Genomic DNA, 20575 nt, shown 5'->3' with positions numbered 1-20575 from the left:
ACTGACTGTCTTGCTTTCTTGCATTTGTATCTCTAGCACTTATCATAGCACCTAGTAGGGGATATACTCTTAATAAATGCTTGATCGTTCATTATCATTTATCCATCCATTGTTTGGCATTTAAAGCTCTTCCAAACCCAGCCCCTTCCTACCTTGCTGGGAATCATAAACTTTGCTCCCCTCCATGCAATTCCACAATCCAGATGCCCTGGTCTACCTGCTATGCCACCTCCCACGTTGGCCTTACACTGGCTCCCCCCATGCCAGGAATACTCTCCCTCCTCACTGTGGTCTCTTAGAATCTCTGACTTTTTTCAAGAAGCTCAGATGTCACCTTCTGCAGGAAGCCATTCTCAGTCTCCCCAGCTCCCTGTCTGCTAGAGCTTTCCCTTCTAAGACTATTTTCTGTCTACTCTGTTCATATCTGATACGTGATTATTTTTTTACATGTTGTCACCTCCATTAGACTATGAGCTCTTTGAAAGTAGAGAGTTTTTGCCTTTCTTTGTATACCCAATTTGTAGCATTGTAGTTGATCATGTTAAGTGCTTAATAAATACTTATTGATTGATCAGGAAAGGGATCTAAGGCTGGAAGGGTCTCAGGGGTCAGCTAGTTTACCTGCCTTTTACGAATCAGGAATTTGTGGTCTCCAAGAATGGAATGACTTGGTCATACAGGTCCTAAGCAGCAGCGCCTGGCCTCAAACCCGTGTCTTTGGATGTTAGGCCCAGTGCTTTTTTCACTGAACCACAATGTCATTATTATGTTTTTCTTCTTATCCTAGACTCCATTTAGAAACATGATTCTTGGGCCCCTTTGCCTAAAAACTCCTAAAATAGTGACAAAATGGCTTTTCTCTTTGACTAGTAAACTGTGAGGTGGTGTTTTGGGGAAAGAGTGAGTTGAGAACTGAAATGTGGGTAGGTTATTTAGTAATGTGGACCTTGGGGAGGTGAACAGTATTAGTGAATGGTATACAACAGAGGTACACAAACTGTCTGAAACTGACCATGGACAATAAACACCAATGGGCAGAGACAGGTTCTTTATTTCCTGGTTCTGAGAATCATCCTCCAAATAACAGTGTAGGCAAGATCTGGGTTGCACCTAAAGCTGCCACCTCAGCCTGCCACCAGAAGAATCCCAAATAGTATGCTCCCAAACTATGCAAATGAGCCAAAGCAACTTCCAGCCTAATGAATTATTCAACAATTAAACTACTGAAGTCATCAATTCCTCCTAATATGGGGGCTGTCCTGAGGTCAGAGCTATTTCTTAGCTTGAGTAAAAGTTCAACCACAGAATTCATGTTCCCCCTTAGTAATTTAAGCTTCTAAAGTGTTCTCTTTATATCAACTCTGTCAGGTAAGTAGTACAAGTATTATTATCCCCATTTTACAGATGAAGGCAGGGAACAGACCCGAAAAAAGGAGAAAGCCACTTACGCCAATGCAAAGGCCACCAGGGCCCCGACTACCACCACAAAGTCTAGGATATTCCAGAGGTCTCGGAAATAAGATCCATCCTGCAGGATCAGGCCCTGGTCTATCATCTGCAAAAGAAAATTGTGAAATTCATTGAATAAATTCAAGCTGCCCCTGAAATGAAGAGGGAGAAGGCTGATACTTGTTCTGAGCCTTGGGCTATTAAGTCATGTCCTCAATACCCCCAGGGTCTCCACTGGCCTTATTTCAGTGGCTAGCAGGAGGTCTGTGAATATACCATAGACAAGGAAAAAGGTGTCCTTTCAAATAACAGTATGGGGAGGGGTTATAACCTTAGGTCCAGGTTGGCCTAGTGAGGAAACATAACCAGAATCACTGACTGCCAAGAAAACCTACCTCGTTCCTCCACTTACTAATGTCCTGAGAGCTATTGATTCCCATACTTGGAAAAACCCAGATAGGCAGCAGCCTAGATATTAAGTAACTGGGGAACAAGTTGGAGGTAAAGAAATATATGTAGCTATTAAAAAGTCCCTACTTTCCCCACCCCTTAGGGATTATGGATGAATGACTAGGGGAAACAAGGATAGTTGTCCTTTGCTGCCTTTTGCTTCTTTTTGTATCCCCAGTGCTTAACACATTGCCTGGCACATAGTAGGTACTTAATAAAATGTTTGTTGATGGATACATTGATAGTTGCAGCTGGATAAAGCTTTGAGTAGAGTAGGTTTTGTCCATTTTGCTATTCCTCTTTGGACTAGATCCCAAAGGCTCCTTTCTGCTACCAGTAACCTAAGACTTTATGTGCTGGCACCAGTAACCTAGAAAAGATGGTATATCCATTTAAGTTCTATGCATAGATCCTGCCAAAAGAAGTTGCATGCCTTACAACTTTCAGATTTGGCTCTACCTGGAATACAGGTAAAGTATGAGCTACTGGAGGCAAACTGAGACCTGCCCATGACATAACTATTGAGAACCCTCCAAATGACTGCCTAGAACCTTTTCAGACATTCATTTTTCTACCTTTCCCTGAGAGAGGGAGCTTGTACTTGGGTCAAAGATAACTTGGTATATGACACAGACATTGCCAAGGCAGAAAAAAGGTACTGTGCCTATGTTGTCTTCTTGACTATGAACATTGTACTTACATCATCTCACACAGGTGTATATCTCTACTATTTTTAATTACCTATAAGAAAATAAATTTTTTTATTGTCCTTCATTTCCTCTTAAGTAGTTCCCTTAGTCCCTTTCTTCTATTTTCTTGGCAAAGATGAATGAGCAAAATTAGTCCACTCCTACGTCAAGAAGGTTCTCTGGAATTCCGTGGTTTCTTATATATAAAATGAACAGACTGATGCTAGAGAAGTGATTATGAGGGTCACTATGTCAGCTCCTTCAATGGCCAACACAATTGAGGCAGGCTCAGAATTAGAAGAACAAACATGGGGTCTAAGCTCAAACCCAGAACTTGACTTTCCACTTTATCCACCCACCAGTATCCAACAACTAGGAAGCTTCCTCTTCTTTCAAGAGTCTCACCTTTATGACCATCTCGAAAGTGAACACGCCAGTGAAAACATAGTCAAAATACCTCAGGACCTGCAAAACAAACCAGTAAAAATTTAGGGGCAGAGATGAGGTTTGATCACTAGCATAAAACGGCTCACCTATAGCTACTGTTCCCATGTATACTCCGAGGCACCTTCAAACTCTTGTACTATGGAACAATGGGTCAAAACTATTGTCTTACAGAAAGAGATCAAAATAAAATGGTATCATCTTTCCTGGGGCCATGAAAACTTAAGTCTTATCCTCAGCTATTATTATTCCTTCTCCTCATCCTGAAACTTAGAGTTGGAGGTAACTTCAGAAACTGTTTAATCCAATCCATAACTCTTCAGCAATGTTCCCTGCAAAATACCTGAGAACTGATCATCAGCATTTGCTTGAAGGCCTCCAAGGAGAGAAAATCCATTATACCTCCCAAGTCAGCCTCTTCCATTTATAGATAGCTCTAATTGCTAAAACATTTCCCTTTCATTAAGCTTAAATTGCCTCCTTGAAACTTAAACATTTGTTCCTAGTTCTGCCTTCTGAAGTCAAGTAGAACGAGTCTTTCTTTAAATACATACAGCTCTCAATACTTTAGAAACTTCATATAAAACCCTTTGTATACTTCAAATACTATAGCCCTTCAAATACTTAAATACAACTGTCATATATCACACCTCTCCCTGTCTTCTCTTCTTCAAGCGAAACCATTTCTAGCGCCTTCAGCTGATCTTCATCTTTCATGACCTCGAGACCCTTTGCCATCCTGGTTGCCCTCCTCTGGAAGCAGTATCCAGAGATGAATGCAATACCCTAAATGTAGTCTGACCATGGCAGAGAACATTACAGCTATACCCTCCCTAATCCTGGACATGATGCTTCTTTTATTGCAGCTTAAGATTGATTGTCTTCCCTATTTTGGCTTCCATATCACACTGTTGATTTATATTGGGATTGAGCCTACTAAAACTCACACATCTTTTCCAGATGAACTATTACTGATCTATATACCTCTCCCACTTTGTATTTGTGGAGCTGACTTTTTGAACCCAATTGAAAGACTTCACATTTACCTCTACCAAATACAGTCTTATTAGAGCTGGTGCAATGTTCTAGCCTGTCAAGATTTTTTTAGATCCTGACTGCAATGGGTTAGCTATCTCTCCTGGATTTATGTCATCTGCAAATCTGTAAGCATACTATCTATCTCTTTATCTGAGTCATTAATAAAAAAAATTAGACAGCACAGGTCCAAGCATAGATTACAAGAACACTCCATTGGAGATCTGCCATGTTGATACTGGGTCATTATTAACTTTTTTTAGGTAAAACCAGGAAATTAGTTCAACCTAACCATGCTGTTTTCTAGTTCATCTCACGTCAGAGTAACAAAGATACTTTATCAAAAGCATTGCTCAAATCTGGATAAACTATATTTATAGTATCCCTTTTATCCACCTAATAATCCACTTATTAAAAGAAATGGGATTTGGTTGGCAGAATTGATTCTTGATGATGTCATACTGGTTATGTGTGATCATTTCCTTTTCTAGATGTTCGTTAACCATTTCTTTAATAATATATTCTAGAAGAAAGATTCTTGACTTTTTCCCTATATTTTTCCTACATTTTGTTCTTATTATAGACCTCTTTGGCAATCTGGTGAGGACAATGAACTCCTCCGAATAATGTTTAAATGTGTAAAAAGAAATAAAATAAAATAAAATGCACAGGGCTAAAAGAAAACCAAATACATTGGAGTAATTTCATATGTGTGTGTGTGTGTGTGTGTATGTGTGTGCGTGTGTGTATTCATGGAGCTTAGGTTAAGAACCTTTGTTCCAGAATTTTTCCAGGAATCCAAGTCAAGTCCAGTATTCTACAGTTTGCAAACACCATCCTAAAATTGGAATAACGTGTGATCTGCTCCACAGCTCCAGTAATTCTGATGTTCTTATAATCTTTCACAGATTATTGTCATTGATTTTTCAGTCACACCTAGTCATTCTTTTAGTGCCTTTGTGTAGCACCCCTGTTGTTCCTTTGGGCCTAGTGACCTGAACTTATTGAAGACAACTAGATGGTATATAACTCAAAACAAAACTCCTCTTTGTTGTTTTTGGCTTTCATTACCAGGTTCAGCACATTCTGAGCATGACATTTCTGACACTATTGTTACATATTATGTCATCACGAAGATTACCTTTATTATCTGTCCATCTTTTGTACATATCTTTTCCAAAGCTAAGTTACTCAAAGAATTCAAAAGCAAAGTTGGTCAATCTCTTTAGACCACTTCCCCTTCTCCTCCTCATGGAATTGTTTATCTTCAGAATGCCATCTCTAAGAGTTCTCCATCTCCTTTTGAGCTATCATTCAGCATAGAATTTCTACCTTTCATTTCTCTAAAGCCTTCAAAATCTGTTCTTCCAATACCTAGGATGTATATGAGACTATGGCCAGGTTTCCTTTCCTTCTTTGTCAGTCATTCTCAACTTCAAAGGTCACTTCTTCCCAAGGATTATTTGTATCCCAAGCAACCAGTTCCTCCATGTTGATGAAAATCAGATTCAGAAATTTCCCTTGAGTACTTCAACTTTTTGAAGGATGAAATTATCATTAAGGAAGTCAAAAATGCTACTATAACAATTTTTGTGTATATAGGATCTTTCTCCTTATCAATGACCTCTTTAGGGTATACACCTAACAGAGGAATCCCTGAGTCAAAGGGTATGGACATTTTAGTCACTTTATTTGCATAATTGCAAATTGCTTTCCAAAATGGTTGTACTGATTCACAGTTCAACCAACAATGTACTAGTGAGCCTATCTTTGCACAATGCCTCCAACATTGACTATTCCCATCTTTTGTCATCATTACCAATTTTCTTTGTATAATTTTATATAATGTCAATTTTCTGCATATAATGAAACCTATAATATGGAAAAAGGTTTTGATTTTCATTTCTTTTAGTATTAATGATTTAAAACATCCTTTTCTATGGTTATTAATAGTTTGCAATTTCATTCAAATTCTTCTTAACCTCGATGCATTTATTTTGTTTGTGTAGAAGCTTTTCAGTTTTATGTAATCAAAAGTATCTATATTATCTTTGGTAATTCCCTTTATATCTTGTCTGGGTAAGAACATAACTACCCATAGTTATGAAAGGAATATGAGCTGTTTCTCTTTTAATTTTTTAAAATGTATGATCTTTAATATTCAGGTCACATGTCCATTTTGAAATGTGATCTATGATATAAACAGTTGGTCTAAGCCTAATTTCTGCCAGAATGCTTCCCAGTTATCCCAGCAGTTTCTGTCAACTATGGATTTCTTTCCCAAGCAGTTTGTATTTTCTGGGTTATCAAACACCAAGTTATTGAGTTCCATTCTCTGTTCCCTTTTAAATAGATTATGTTTTTCCATAGCTATAGTCTAGTCATAGATCTCATCTCAGCCTGTCCCCTTACATTAGAATCTACATAGTTCATCTTGCTTGATACTCATACTTTGTGTATTTATGTATAGACATCCAGCTTTTGTTGTTGGTTACTTTTTTGAATTTTCTGTCCTGTGAGTTTCCGGTTGCCTCTGGTACTATTTTCTTCCTATATTATAACTACTCTTTGTTATGTTTAGTTTGGTGTGTATTTTTAGAAATTTTTCCTTCTTTTTTCAAGTCTTTTTGATTAAATCTGATACACTCCAGGCAAATATATTCCTACCAGCCTTAGCAAGATACAATCTGTCCTTAGCTGAAGCTTATCACTCTTATATTTTACTCTGTGGTCAAAAAATTCAAATTCTGTTCTCAGGTACCATCTTTTTAAATAGTCCTTCACTTTTAAAATTTGCCTTCTGAAGGTCTTGATTTAGATCAGAAGCAGTGGCTGAAGCATTGCCTTTGCCCCTGAGGTCTTCAGTTTCTTGCTCAGCACTTGGTAATATTTAGTAATGCTTTCTCAATTTCTTCTTGCCACAATATGTGTGCCCCCATGAATCACTGCAAGGGGGTAGTAGTCATCCAGTCTGATAAATGCTGGACAGTTAGTTGTCTGTCATAGTTGGGATACATTCCCTGGGAAGACAGTAGATCTTTCTACCATTGTTATCTTATCAACATAAATACATGTTTGTACCTCTCTGCAGAGAGTAACCAACCACCACTATTTGTTTCTTCTTACTTTGACCCATACTGGATGGTTCTCCCTTGACAGACCCCGTATACCTACATCAACATTCATTGAGAATGAGCAGCTACTTTCTTCTTAGAGTAGATATACCTGTCTTTTAGCTTCAAATATTCAATGATACTCCTTCTTCCCTTTCTCCTCTTTGGCTACAAGTCTCCTCTGGTTTTTTTTTTTTAATAGCCTTTTTTTTAATCATTTTCAAACTTAAGTACATTTCTTTTTAAAAGAACATTTCATTCTCCAAGAAATTAACTTTTTCAGTGCAATATGACTCACCTTCATTATCTCCTCCATTCCTGTCTAACTAAAGCCCCTGGGATCTATATCATTCTTAACCCCTAACTTATTCTTTTCTATCTCCAGATACTGTGCTGGACTCATGTTTTGCCCCACTGATGGTCACTTGCTTCCTCCAAACACCTGAAAGCTCTGTTTGGCAGCCTAATCACAAAAAGAAAATAATACCAGCATGATCATGAGGATCTACAAGCCCTAACATTCTCCACACCTTGCTATGATTAATAGGTATGACAAAAGCCAGGGATATAAGCAATCCTCAAAACTTTATTCCCACTGATTAATCTTCTAAATTGTAGAGTCTTTTTCCTTTATATGTCCCCCAGGGATTCTGGAAAGGTGTATGGGGTTAGGAGGAGAGAAAAGGGGGAGAGGATAGGAGAAAGGAGTGAAGATCAAGGATGGAAGCCCCAATCAGGGAAAGGGTTGGTGAGCAGTCCCATTCACCCACTTTGTTCCGTTCTGAGTTGGTCAGGACAGGATCCTCAGCAGCCAAGGCGATGCTGCTGGCTGCAATAACCAAAAGGATGCACATCTCAAAGTAGCGTAGATTCACAATGTAGTGGCATGCCCTTCGAATCCTGTGGGACAGCCAAATCACCAATGAGCTGGCACCTCTTTGTAGCCCTCCCCCTTGGCTCCCCAGACTCTAGGCCCCTTCATTGGACTGGACTTTTGCCAACATAAAGCACAAGGGGATACAATTTAATTTCCCAGGCACCACCTTTGATTTAATGCCCCAGCGGGAGAAGACAATCAGATTGGTTAGAGGCTACGGTATGTAATTCAAGACATAAATTCTATATAAGCATGTCTGAGCCTTCTTAGACATCTGAAGCCAGTGAGAATAAACTCAGAGCATCTAGATGTGCTGACTCCCACTTATTCTTGATATCCAGCCTTCAATGCATTCCTCATTCTTTCTTGCCTCTAAGCACTACTTAGATTGGTTCATAGTCTATAAATCGTTTAATTCTACAAGTCAACTAACAGACAACATACCATTTTCTCATATCTCAGAAGGCTACAGACAGAGGGCCACACTCTTACTTGAAAAGTCTAGAAAAGCCCGTGTCTTTCCCTCCTCTCAATTTTTCCCTCCCTACCCTATTTGCATGTAGCTGTTCCTGAGCACACTTAAGGAAGGAAAGCAAAGCAGGATGTCTCACGGGTTAGTGGTGCTGAAGATGAACATGGAGCTATGGGGCACCATTGCTTTGCCTGTGCTTGAGCTCTTTTCCTTCTTTCTCTTCTTCTCAATTTCTTCTCCATCCTCTTTAATCTCTGCCTCCTTTAAGGGGCTGGCTTCTCCATCTGTCTTGTTGCTAACTGCAAGAGAAACAAACCGGGTCATTTGCAAACTATGCTACCTACGAAAACAGTACTAGAGCATTGGGCAGGTTCCGAGGCATTTGGGCAGATTTACATGAGGGAAACAACTAACCTCTCTAAGCCACTGAACAAGAATCGAGCTGAGGCAAATACTAGAGAACTTACTCTGTCTCCCCCTTAATCTGTCACCTATCATCTATACCCTTCTGCACCACATGGAAAACTGTTAGAAACAAGTAGCTTGCTAATCAAAATGGCCAACAAGAGATCAACGCTATCAGAAATGGGATAGGTGTCTGATCACCCAGAGTTACATTATAGACAATACTACAATATTATATTATATCATGTTATATCACATTATACTATACTATATTGTATTGTATTGTGTTGTATTGTATTCCTCCTAACCTGGAGAATTCGGAAGAGTGAATAAGAGATTGCATGACTATGTCAGGATTCTATGAAGCTATATTATAGACAACGCTATGATACTATATGAGAAACTATTGGATTCTGTCAAATAAGGTGTTAAGTGACAAGTTATCAAAAGGGTTTTATAATTATATGGCCCAATATACCCTGACCTACTTTTATTCCTAATCTCCTTCCCCCCATGGTATTAAGAGTTAAGTTCTAACATCTTTAAGCCCTATAACATAGTAGAATCAGCACTGGACCAGAAATCAGGAGATCTGGGTTGGATTTCCAGACAAGTGGCTAACTAGATTTGTACTCTTAGGCAAGTTATATAATGTCTTGGGACCTAGGTTTCTTCATCTATAAAATGAGAGGGTTGAACAAAATAATTTCTTAGGTCCATTCCAACTCTAAATTCCTGTGATTGTAGAGTCATCAGAAAGTCTCACTTATGTCCCAATCCATAGTCTTCCACACTCTTGTGCCTCCATCCTTATCTATTCAGGATAGCATTAGAGTTAGATTCCAGGATTTAATATCCGAAATTTAAATTCCAAATCTAAATTCCATATTCCAAAATCTAAAAAGAGGATTTAAAATTTCTCTCCTGGGAGATAAGGTCAAGCATTCTTCTAACTTTTTAGTTGGATGAAAATAGAAGACACTAGATCAGAAATTCTGTGAGATGATTACGACATTTGTGAGGAAAGGGAGATTTCACTTTTCAAAAATTTCTTGGAGGAGTCTACAGATGCATAGGATCATTCATTTAGAACAAAAAGGAACCTTTGAGGCCATCTGGTCCAAACTCCTAATTTTACAGGTGAAGAAACTGAGGCCTTTTGAGGTGAAGTGACTTGCCCAAGATTATTCAAGTAGCAATTATCAGAATGGAATTTGGTTCAATGTCTTCTGATTCCAAATACAAGCCTCTTTCCACTACACCACGCATAAGAAGCTGGAATAACAGAAAGGACAATAGGAGCCTGAAGGAAAAAAGATGACAGTAAAGGAGAGATAATGGCAGTGAAAGAAGATCTGGTGTGGAAAAGAACAAAGTAATGAAGGAAATAAGGAAAGAAAAAAGACACTCTGGAAATTGTCTAGTAATTATGGGGATTTAGAGTGTCGATTCTCTGGGTGGGAGTATTTTATTTCTGCATTTTCTTTTTCTGCGCTGTATTGGTAATATCTGTCTCCTGACCTGGAGAATTTGGAAGAGTGAATAAGAGGTTGCACAACTATGTCAGGACTCTATGAAGTTTCCAGGGATGGCTATTTAAATCTAATTATAGAAACAGAGTTTCTGTACTCTATATGATGTCTAAGGAAAGATCCTTAGAAATCTCTTTACCCCTACCTTTAATTTTATAGATGAAGAAGTTAAGGCACAGAAAGGTTTAAGGAGCTGCCCAAAGTCGGACATTGGTGGTAGCGTCGGGACTCCCAGATCTTTTGAACTCCATTCCAGTGCTCCTTCTACCACATTTGGTTCTGAACATGGCATAGCAAACAAAAAGAACCAAACTGATGGAAATCTAGGTTTGAGGACTGACTCAACCTTTACTACCTCTATGCTTTTGTTTTCTGATAGTTTAAGTATGGAGGTTGAACTAGATGAACTCTAGCTGTACATTGTTCACCTTCCTACTCCCCCAGGGCTTAGATGATGGGGAGAAAAGAGCAAACAGATCACATAGTGAAAGGCCTGTAACAGTAAATGAATCAACAGGGTAGGAGAATGTCCTCACTGTGCACCACAGCGGAGTCCACCAACGTGCCCATGTCAGGGATGGTAACGGCGACGCTGGTGCTCTCTGTGCCCTTTTCCATGTTGGCAGTTATGGAGGAAAGGTCAGGCTCACTGCGACTGATGGCCCGGCCCACGTCCAGCTGCACATCTTCCAGCAGAGCTTGTTCACTGGTACCCTCCTGCTCCTGCTCTGTCAGGCTGTTGTCCTTTCCTGTTTCTAGCTCCGGCTGAGAGAGGACCAGGGGGGTCCTTATTTCATCAGCAAGTGATGACAGCCCACAGCCTCTAGGAACCATAAGGCTGTTTGTTCTGAGAAGAAAAAGGGGGGATAAAAAGTGAAAAGGAGGAAAAGGTATGGTGATATGGGGGTTAAAATAGGAATGGAAACTCTTTTTTGGGTTTGGGCCATTGGCAGAAGAATCACAGACTCTCAAATTTGGCAGGGACCTCATGGATCATCCAGTTCAACCTGTGTCTGAACAGCAATCCCCACTACAACATCTCAGACAATTGGTTATTCACTAGCCTCAAGGAATGCCATTCTGGTTCCCTTCAGCTTTAGTTGTTAGGACATTCGTCCTTATGCATCTCATTCTCTGCTACTTCCACCCACTACTCCTGATTCTACTTTCTGAGGTCAAGCCCAATAAATTTAATCCATCTTCTAAAAGACCATACTTCAAACACTCAACATCTATCATCACTTAACATCTAACACAAACATCTATCAAAGTGACCCATCACAATCATTCTCTTCTCTAGGCAGGACATTCTCAGTTTCTTTAGCCAATTCTTATATACCATATATGGCCTCCAATCCTCTCAACATTGAGATCTCTATTCTAAAGATATATTCCAGTTTGTTAGTATCATTCTTAAAAGGTGGTCCCCTGAATGGAACCCAATACTGTAGATGTAGTCTGTCCAGTAGGACCATCGCATGCTTTTTCCTGGGTACTCTGCCTCTCTTCCTTTTTATCTCTGGACATGATAAGGATCCTAATGGAGCATACAGACTTGTCCACCTGCCATCTTTCTTTTTCATCATGGAACCAGCCCATTTCCCTTTTTGAGGTTAGGCAAGCATGTCTGGGTGATGATTTCTATTACTGGATAGAATTCAGGTCTACAAAATCAAAGATTTAGAGGCAGGTTGAACTTCATCTGTCCAACCCCCTTATTTAACAGATGAAGAAAGTGGGGTTTAACAAAATTATGTGACTTGTAAAAGGTCACACAGATGGAAGGTGGAAGAACAAAGATCCACAATGATGAGATCATAGAGTTGTTTGAGTATTTACATCTCTCTTAATTCATTCTAAAATTACATGACATATTCTTTTAAATCTCTTATCAATAGATTCATGAGACTTTGAGTCTGGAGTCAGGGAGGAGGAAGTAGAAGAAGCTGGCATTTGAGTAGAAAGCAAATATAGATAGAAAAAAGGAAGAGAATTATAGACTGTGAGGGAAAACAACATTTGAAAAGACAGGTAAGAGCTACAAGTTTTTGGTTAGATGGTGATCCTCATTTCCTGATTTTCCACACAAAGATTACTGCAGCCACTCATGAGGCTGGGGCCTTGGAATGGTGAATGATTATTTCTTAGTTCTGTCCTCTGTACTACTTAGCAATGGGCTCCCCACCTCTGCTCTGGGGATACCATAGGAGATTTGGGTACTGCATTTGGAGCAAAATATCATGAGCTAAGTTCCTACCCTCCTCCCCTTCCTAGCCATGTGATTTTGGACAAGTCCTTTAACTCTCTGAATCTAATTTTCCTCATCTGTTAAATGAGAATAATATTCATAAGGCAAAATCTGATCATACATACAATGTGCATGTAAGTGGTACTGATAAAAATATCAATAAAAATCTATTTTAAATTCCCCTCAACAACAACAACAAAAATGGTACTGATATTACAAGGCCCTGAGCACAAAGGCAGCATGGAATTCGAAGTAAGAATTCTGAATTAGGATTTTCTTCCTGGGTCTGATAACATTTTACTTTGGTGCCTTGTACTTCCCCCCTATAAAATACTTTCAGTGATAATAATAGTTATATTATTTTGTATAGCATTTTAGGATTTGCAAAGTGCTTTACAAATAGTCTCTCATTCTATCCTCACAACAACTCTGAGAAGTAGGGGCTATTACTATCTCCATTTCATAGATGAAGAAACTGAGGCAGATAGCTGTTAAGTGACTTGCCTGGGATCACATAGCTACTAGGCATATGAAATAGGATTTGAACTCAGGTGTTACTGACTTCAAATCCAACCCAAAAAGGCAGGATGTGGACTCGAAGTAAAATGTAGCATTTTCGGTCTTTCTTCTTCAAGATTCTTTTTTCATTTGATTTCGTTGAGGAATCAGGGAATTGAGTACTCAGCTCACAGCCTTCTTTTCCAACCCAACACCTACCACTGTAGAAAGTGACTTCAATATACATACAGTTGTTCCCCCACTTTGACTTCTCAGTTAATCAAACTCTACCTCTCATTACCTTCTCCTTCACTTTACCTCAATCACACACAGAAATGATCACACTCTTGATCTTATTATCACACCATGGAAGTTTTCCACTTCCACCATAAAGAACCCTGACACTCCTCTCTCTCACCATAATCTTCTATCATCCCATCAGTCCCAGTGCCTCACCCTTCCTAAAGGTATTTTGCTTCCTCACAGTTGACCACTCATCTCTCCAATCTCGGTGCTCTTCCAGGCTATCTCTCCTGCTCTGGATACACTTTCTTCTCTTCCAAATCTTGGCTCTCTAGTTAACCATTTCAGCTTTATATTGTCCTCTGCTCTTACATTTCTTTCCCCACTGTCCTCGTCACTCCTTGACAAACCCCGAGCAGGAGTTACTCCCACCACTGCCCTCCTCCTATGCAGGTGTTTTGGCATAGTACAGAAGGAAGTTACACAATCTTGTTGGCAGGGTCCACTACAAATCTGTGTTATCTAACCTCAACTGACCTACATTTCTTCATGGCAATCTTTTTACTATTCCCTAAATGACTATCACACTACCCACAGAGGATGTTCAAACAATTCCCTTCTCTCCTCAAGCCTCCCACACCTCCTTTTCCTTTCTCAGCAGATGACCTCACCTAACACTTTACTAAGAAAATAGAAGATATTTGCCATGATTTCCCTCTTCTCCCTTACTTGGCATCTCAAAACGACTTCACATCATCTCCCATCCTCTCCTGTCTTACTCCAGTTTCTGATAAAGAGGTAACCTTTCTCATCAATAAGGCCAATCCCTCCACATTTGTCTTTTATCTCATTCTTTCTCACATCCTCCAGAAGATTGACCCTTTATACATCTTCCAGTCTAATCTTCAGTCTTTCCTTATTTATTGGTTCCTTACATGCTGCCTCTAAACATTGCCATGTCTCCCACATCTTTAAAAAAAAAAAAAAACTAACCTGGCCCTAATCTACCCTAAAACTATTGTCCATCCTATATCTCTCCTTCCTTTCATAGCCGAACTCTTAGAAAAATCTGCCTCCACTTCCACTCATTTCCCATATCCTTGAAATCTAGCTTATGACCTTGTCAGTCAACTGAAGCTCTTCTCTCCAAAAATTACTGGTCTTCTTTTAATTGCTAAATGTAACTTTTTCTTAGCTCTCATCTCTGTTGACCTCTCTGAAGTTAACACTGGCTACCCCTTCTACCCTCTACCTATTCCTTCTCGGTTGCCTTTGCTTTTCATCCGTGTCTCAATCCCTCATTGCAGGAGTACCACAAGGCTCTGTCTTGGGCCTTCTTCTCTTCTCTTTCTATATCCTCTCCCTCAGTGAGCTCATCAGCTATTAAGGGGCCTTTCAGATCACTTGGTATTTACCTTGTAGGCATTATATTTATTTATGTGTTTACATGTTGTTTCCTCCAATACAATGTAAGGCCCTTAAAGACTGGGATTTTTTTTGTTTTGAGTTTGGTTGTAGTTTTTTGTATTTGAATCTCCAGCACCTAGCACAGGGGTGGGGAACCTGTGGCCTTGAGGCCACTTGTGGCCCTCTAGGTCCTCAAGTGCAGTCCTTTGTTGGAATCCAAGTTCAGATTGGATTCAGTGAAAGGGCTGAATATGAGGACCTACAGGATCCCCACCCCTGATAGCACATCTAAACAAATTTGTTGATTGATTCATTGATTGATTGTATCTGGGTATAGGGTAAACTTGCAGTGTGATTGATTCATTGATTGATTGTGTCTGGGTATAGGGTAAACTTGCAGTGTGATTGATTCATTGATTGATTGTATCTGGGTATAGGGTAAACTTGCAGTGTGTATGCTACAGGCAGATATTTATGTCTTTTTACATTCATCGTATGAGGGATGGCAGGCATTGGGAAACAGGACTAAGAAAGTATGGCAGTTATTTTCAAAATGCTCTCCCTACCATTATCTCATTTTACTGTCGCAACAATTTGAGGAAGTAGGAAGGAAGGAGAAAGGTATTTTATCTTCATTTTGTGAGCGGCGAATTTAAGTCACAGATGGGTTTACTGACTGCCCAGTGTCACATAGTAAGTCAGGAACGGAGCTAAGATGAAAACAAGGCCATCTTGTTCAGTCAACGCCAGCCCCATTCAGAGCATTATTTCAACTTACCTCTTTAAGTCTTTGCTTCTCTCTTCTCCATGAATAGAAACCTCCTTCCCCTCCTGACTCCCCTTAGAGCCCCTGCTCTTCTCCCCGTCAGCTGCTGTTCCATCTTCTAGGCCTCTCTCCTGGCTCCCGGACCTGCTTTCAGCGCTCGTGGCCTGCTCCTTCATCTCAGTCCGGACTCGCCGGTGTCGGCTTCGGCGCTGACTCTGCCGGTGTCGCGCCCGCTCCTCAAAGCCCACCACTGCCTCTCCAGCTCCTGTTTCCTGCTCCGCTGGGTCACAGTTTCCATGGCATGACTTAGAGAGCCATGGCTGCTCCCTCTTAGGCCTAGACACAGGACTCTTCTGGTCTTCCGAGTGTTGTAGTCCTTCCCCCTTATGAAAGTCTCCACGGTTTCCATGCTCCTCTTCAAACTTCTCCAGTCCCAGCCCCTCTAAAGGCTTGGGCCTCCTGTAGAGACTAGGATGCGCATTGAGGGGATTGAGAGGGCTGAGAGGATTGAGGGGGTTGAGGGGATTCATGGGAGGGGGCTCGTCCTTGTTGATGCCTTCCTGGCTGGACATCTGCATGTGTCTCCTCAGCTGACTGGTGCGCTGTTCCCACACAGACATATGGTGACGTCTCCTCCTCTCCCTCCTGATAAAGGGAAACAAGTCAAAGGGATGGATTAGAGCTTAAAGGACATAAGCCAGAGAAGACAGCAAGCATGGGGCCCTGAGGCAGCCCTCAAAGGGCAGGTACAGGGTGGGGTGCATGGTGACGGACAAACGTGAGAGAGCCCAGGACCTGTAAACGTGAAGCACATTAAGACAGAAGCCCATGCAGCAGTTAAAAACACTGCATGTGCATGGGAATAAATGTGGAATGCTTCCAAACTCATGTGCCAGGGATATTTTTTCAGCATGATGTCTACTTTGCAGTCACAAAGGAGGGAGATTGGGAAGCTTTAGTGGGTGGTAGAGGAGAACCACCAGCTTCAGGGTTGAGTGCCATATTCCTCTGGAAATAGGAATTCCTCCCGTACATCATCTACCTTGCCTTATCTCATTGTCACTCCCTTCTGTCTTTCCTCTCATCCACTTGAATATTTTACCCCTCTTCTTCATGTATCTCAGTCACACCCCAATCCAGTCCTCAGTTCTGGCCAACAGTCATCTCTCCTTCCCTTCCACCCTGGCGCCTAACTAGGGTGCTACTTCCCACTTACTAATGCCACCAGGTATGTTGTGCCACCTGGCAATAAAATCTGAAAAGTACAATGTTAGCCACAAGTAAGGAAGTCAGAATTGGAGTACAGTGGGGCATTATATCATTATATAGTTATAGTTATGCATCCCTCTCCACCAAAATGAGCAGAACTGGCTAGCAGCGCCACCCAACGCCAAAGGAGAGTCACCTGAATCTTTGGGTGCTACCCTGGTATGATGTATCAGTGCCTACTGTTCTTAAATGAACTACAACTGGGCATTTCAACAAAGGGGGCTTCTATAGGCACTTAGATGGTCAAAAGAGCACACATACATGAACACATACAGAAGAGCACATGAGAATTGGCTCACACGTGGCCACGTCCACCCGGATCCACATGCACAGAAACAGCATATGGACCCACTCATACAAACTGTGATGATCAAACACACTCACACACATCTATACTCACACCCACATATATAGCACACACAAATGCATATCCTAAGGAGGCAGACCCACCTACATGTATGTACCAACATATGCTCAGTCATAAGCCAAAAAGAATGGAGAACAACACAAGAGCCTATATGCCTTAAATGCACACAGACATACCCACACACTGAAAGGTATATATGCAGTGATGCATACATAAAACACCTGTACACAGAACACATTCCCACTGATATGCACACACCCGTTGTACCATTTTGTCCATAGCAAGGACAACGATGACACTGTTCCTGTGACCACACATAACCACTCACAACACACAAACATGTACACACATACAGGTGGCTGCTGCGTGGCTCCCACATCGACATGTGGTGTCTCCTCCTTCTGTCTCTTCTGGGAAAGAAAAATGGACAGGTTCAGTTCATCCTGGCTTTAAAACCCCCACAGAGACCAACATATTTCCAAAGAGGGGGGCAGACCCCACCTCATGTACACACATACTTTATATGCTTGCTTTGGGCCCTTAGGAGTCACCCAATTCACCCAACTCCCCAATTCCTCAAAGGGTAAACTTTGGATCCTAGAACTATCTGCAAATACATGGCTCCTGTCTTTATACTATACATGCACAGGCAAAAAGCTTTTAACATTCTATACCAAATATGAACTCAGATGCTGAAAAGTCATGCCATACTGGCAGTATTATCTTCCCCCAAATGTATATACATAGAAACTTATTTTGGATACCTTATAAACTTCTTAAACATACTCACAATCATATCTGGCGTAACAAGGCACATTCATACACCTATGGGCCCATAGACATGTCATTCCCAAATCATACCCTGTTGCAATCTCTCAAAGCACTCAGATGAACACCTCAGGTATAGCCATGCGCATGACATATGAATACTGGAGGTAAAGAGACAAGGGCTCTATTCCAAATGGACCCCAAATGGCTTTATTAGCTTGGCAGGCTAGTGGAGTCAATGGAATGGGGTTGATTCCCTTCTGGGTCAGTTAACCTTTCAAAGAGTCAGGCATGGTTGCATAACCACTCCTTACCCTGGTCAGCATAACCCATTATGTCACAAATGGAAAATAATAACAATTCAGAGAGCATATCCTACTGATGGGCCAGTAGCATCATACTCCTAGAAGAAGGACAGCACATTATCATCTTTCTCCAACAAAGGAGCATGGGCCATTACAGTGAGTTTGTTGTAGGCAAGTACTAGGCTCCAAAGTATGATGGTTGCACATAGTGGGAGGTTTGTGGATGCTGTTCCCTTCCTGGGAGCCCTGTCACCCAACAGTGAAGAATGTTTTGAAAAAATATCATGCTTCATCCTCCCCTTCAAGAATGCAAAAAAAAAATGCAAAAAGTCTGGGGTAGGAGAGGATATGGTTTGAAGAAATATGATGAATGGACTTTGGAAAAGACCCTGGGAGTGTGAAGTATAGGTTTCTACAGAGCTGAGAACTCGAATTCTAATTTATCTATAAACAACATGCATTTATAATTTGTACACTAATTAATATGAACATGTTTATACATCAAAGTGAATGAGTACCCCCTCCCAAGTAAACAAGGCAGTAACAATGTATGGCTAGAAAAAAAGATGTAATATTTGTCACACAGAAATGAAAGCATAACTTTAATCAGCCAGCATGCATATCCACTGAGAAAAGCACTAGTCCATCCATCTATTTGCAAATTTTCAGAAATCCTAATGCCCAGGCACACAAAGATATGTGTGTAAGAATATAGAAACATGTAAGCAGATTCACACTCACTCAGAGAGAATGACCAGGCAAGGAGCACATATAACCTTGGAGTCAAATACAAACACATGTATATTTCACATACTCCTCCATTTACAAATTCATCTATTCTCACACACATTCACATCAAGAGTCCTCACATTCCTTTTTCATCGAACTGTCAAGATGCACCCGTATATTCTCCAAACTTTTAATGTGGTAATTCTATTAATGCATAACCCTTGTATAAACCGCACAACAACCCTATGAAGAAGTCAGGAGAGTTGTTATCATCTCCTTTTTACACATGAGAGGACTGAGGCCCAGAGAGTTTACAGAATTTGCTTAAAGTCACAGAGATAGCAAATAGCAGAGCTGAGATATGATCACAGGTTGTCTGAAGACAGAGCCAACACTCTTCCCACTGTACCACGTGGTTCTGTGATCCTATAATCCCAAAGGAACATAGAAAGGTAGATGCAAAATCAAGAGAAACCAAATTTCTTGAATAATCCAGAGTTTCTCCAACTGCTCTGTTCCTAACTGGACATTAAGGTGCACACAATCCCATTAAGGTGCACAACTAAAGAGCTGATAGATAGATTGTTTTAATTTATGTAAGGAACGGCCATTGATACACATAGCACATACATCACAGTCAAAGGTCTAGGACAGGGGTGGGGAACCTGCAGTCTGAAGGCCACATGTGGCCCTCTAGGTCCTCAAGTGCAGCCCTTTGACTGAGTACGAGTTTTACAGAACAGATAAAGGGAATTTGTTCTGTGAAGTTTGGATTCAGTCAAAGGGCCACACTTGAGGACCTACAGAGTCACTTGTGGCCTTGAGACTGCAGGTTCCCCACCCCTGGTAGGACTTCTGCATTTAGTCTCATCAAAGCCTTCATCCTTATCATCTATTCGCTAAAACAAACTCTGTCCAGCTCATACTCATTTGTTGTCATCTTTCCTCTGTGCTTTTAATGGGGCCTACCAAATGGTAATGTCATTCAATCATTCTTATCTGGCAGCTTTGTCTGACTACATTCTTCAAACTCGGGCCTCCTTAGACCAAGATTAGGAAAAGTTCTTTCCCAAAGCATAAAAAGAAGACTCCAGAAGGGAAAATTGGAGTGATGGGAAAGTTCTCTTCCTTCCCTTTTAATCTGTGGAACAAAGTTATGAGCTGTCCTTACGTCTGGGAGAGCCTCAAGACAAGAAAACAACCCCAAACTTCTGTTTGGCACATTCTTTTAATGAAGTAAATTCCAAATAATTAGTCTTGCCTTTGTTCACTAGCTCAATGCTTCTCATTTATATGGGAGGATGGACAGGTAGATTGGGTAAAAACATGGTGGTTATGTTGACCTGAGACCAGGCCCTTAGGACTATCAGTCTGAATGGCTAAAGTAAGTTTCTTAACTCTGTCCAAAAAAAATCCTATTCTGGGAAGAGTCCCAGTTCTTGTCTCCTGCACTCTAGGGCTAATCTCTCTCTCTCTCTCTCTCTCTCTCTCTCTCTCTCTCTCTCTCTC

At 40.7% G+C, this 20575-nt stretch overlaps 1 protein-coding gene across 3 annotated transcripts in view; it reads right to left on the bottom strand.

Annotated features, from left to right (window-relative positions):
• Positions 1-20575, bottom strand: part of CACNA1E (calcium voltage-gated channel subunit alpha1 E) — a 393237-nt gene that overhangs the window by 71758 nt on the left and 300904 nt on the right. For 2 of the 3 annotated variants that reach the window (XM_027868457.1, XM_027868458.1), the window contains exons 19-25: positions 17618-17674; positions 15641-16273; positions 11003-11313; positions 8669-8828; positions 7951-8080; positions 2994-3053; positions 1449-1555 (exon numbers count right to left, since the gene is read on the bottom strand). In XM_027868457.1, the coding sequence (XP_027724258.1) occupies positions 1449-1555; positions 2994-3053; positions 7951-8080; positions 8669-8828; positions 11003-11313; positions 15641-16273; positions 17618-17674 (1458 nt within the window). The remainder of the gene's footprint in view (positions 1-1448; positions 1556-2993; positions 3054-7950; positions 8081-8668; positions 8829-11002; positions 11314-15640; positions 16274-17617; positions 17675-20575) is intronic. The other variant, XM_027868459.1, reaches the window with a different exon arrangement.

Source organism: Vombatus ursinus, unplaced genomic scaffold (genome assembly GCF_900497805.2).
Source record: "Vombatus ursinus unplaced genomic scaffold, bare-nosed wombat genome assembly UNPS02014789.1, whole genome shotgun sequence".
Classification (NCBI taxonomy): Eukaryota; Metazoa; Chordata; class Mammalia; order Diprotodontia; family Vombatidae; genus Vombatus; species Vombatus ursinus.
The sequence above is the reverse complement of the archived record's forward strand: the minus strand, read 5'-3'. Positions and strand labels throughout refer to the sequence as shown.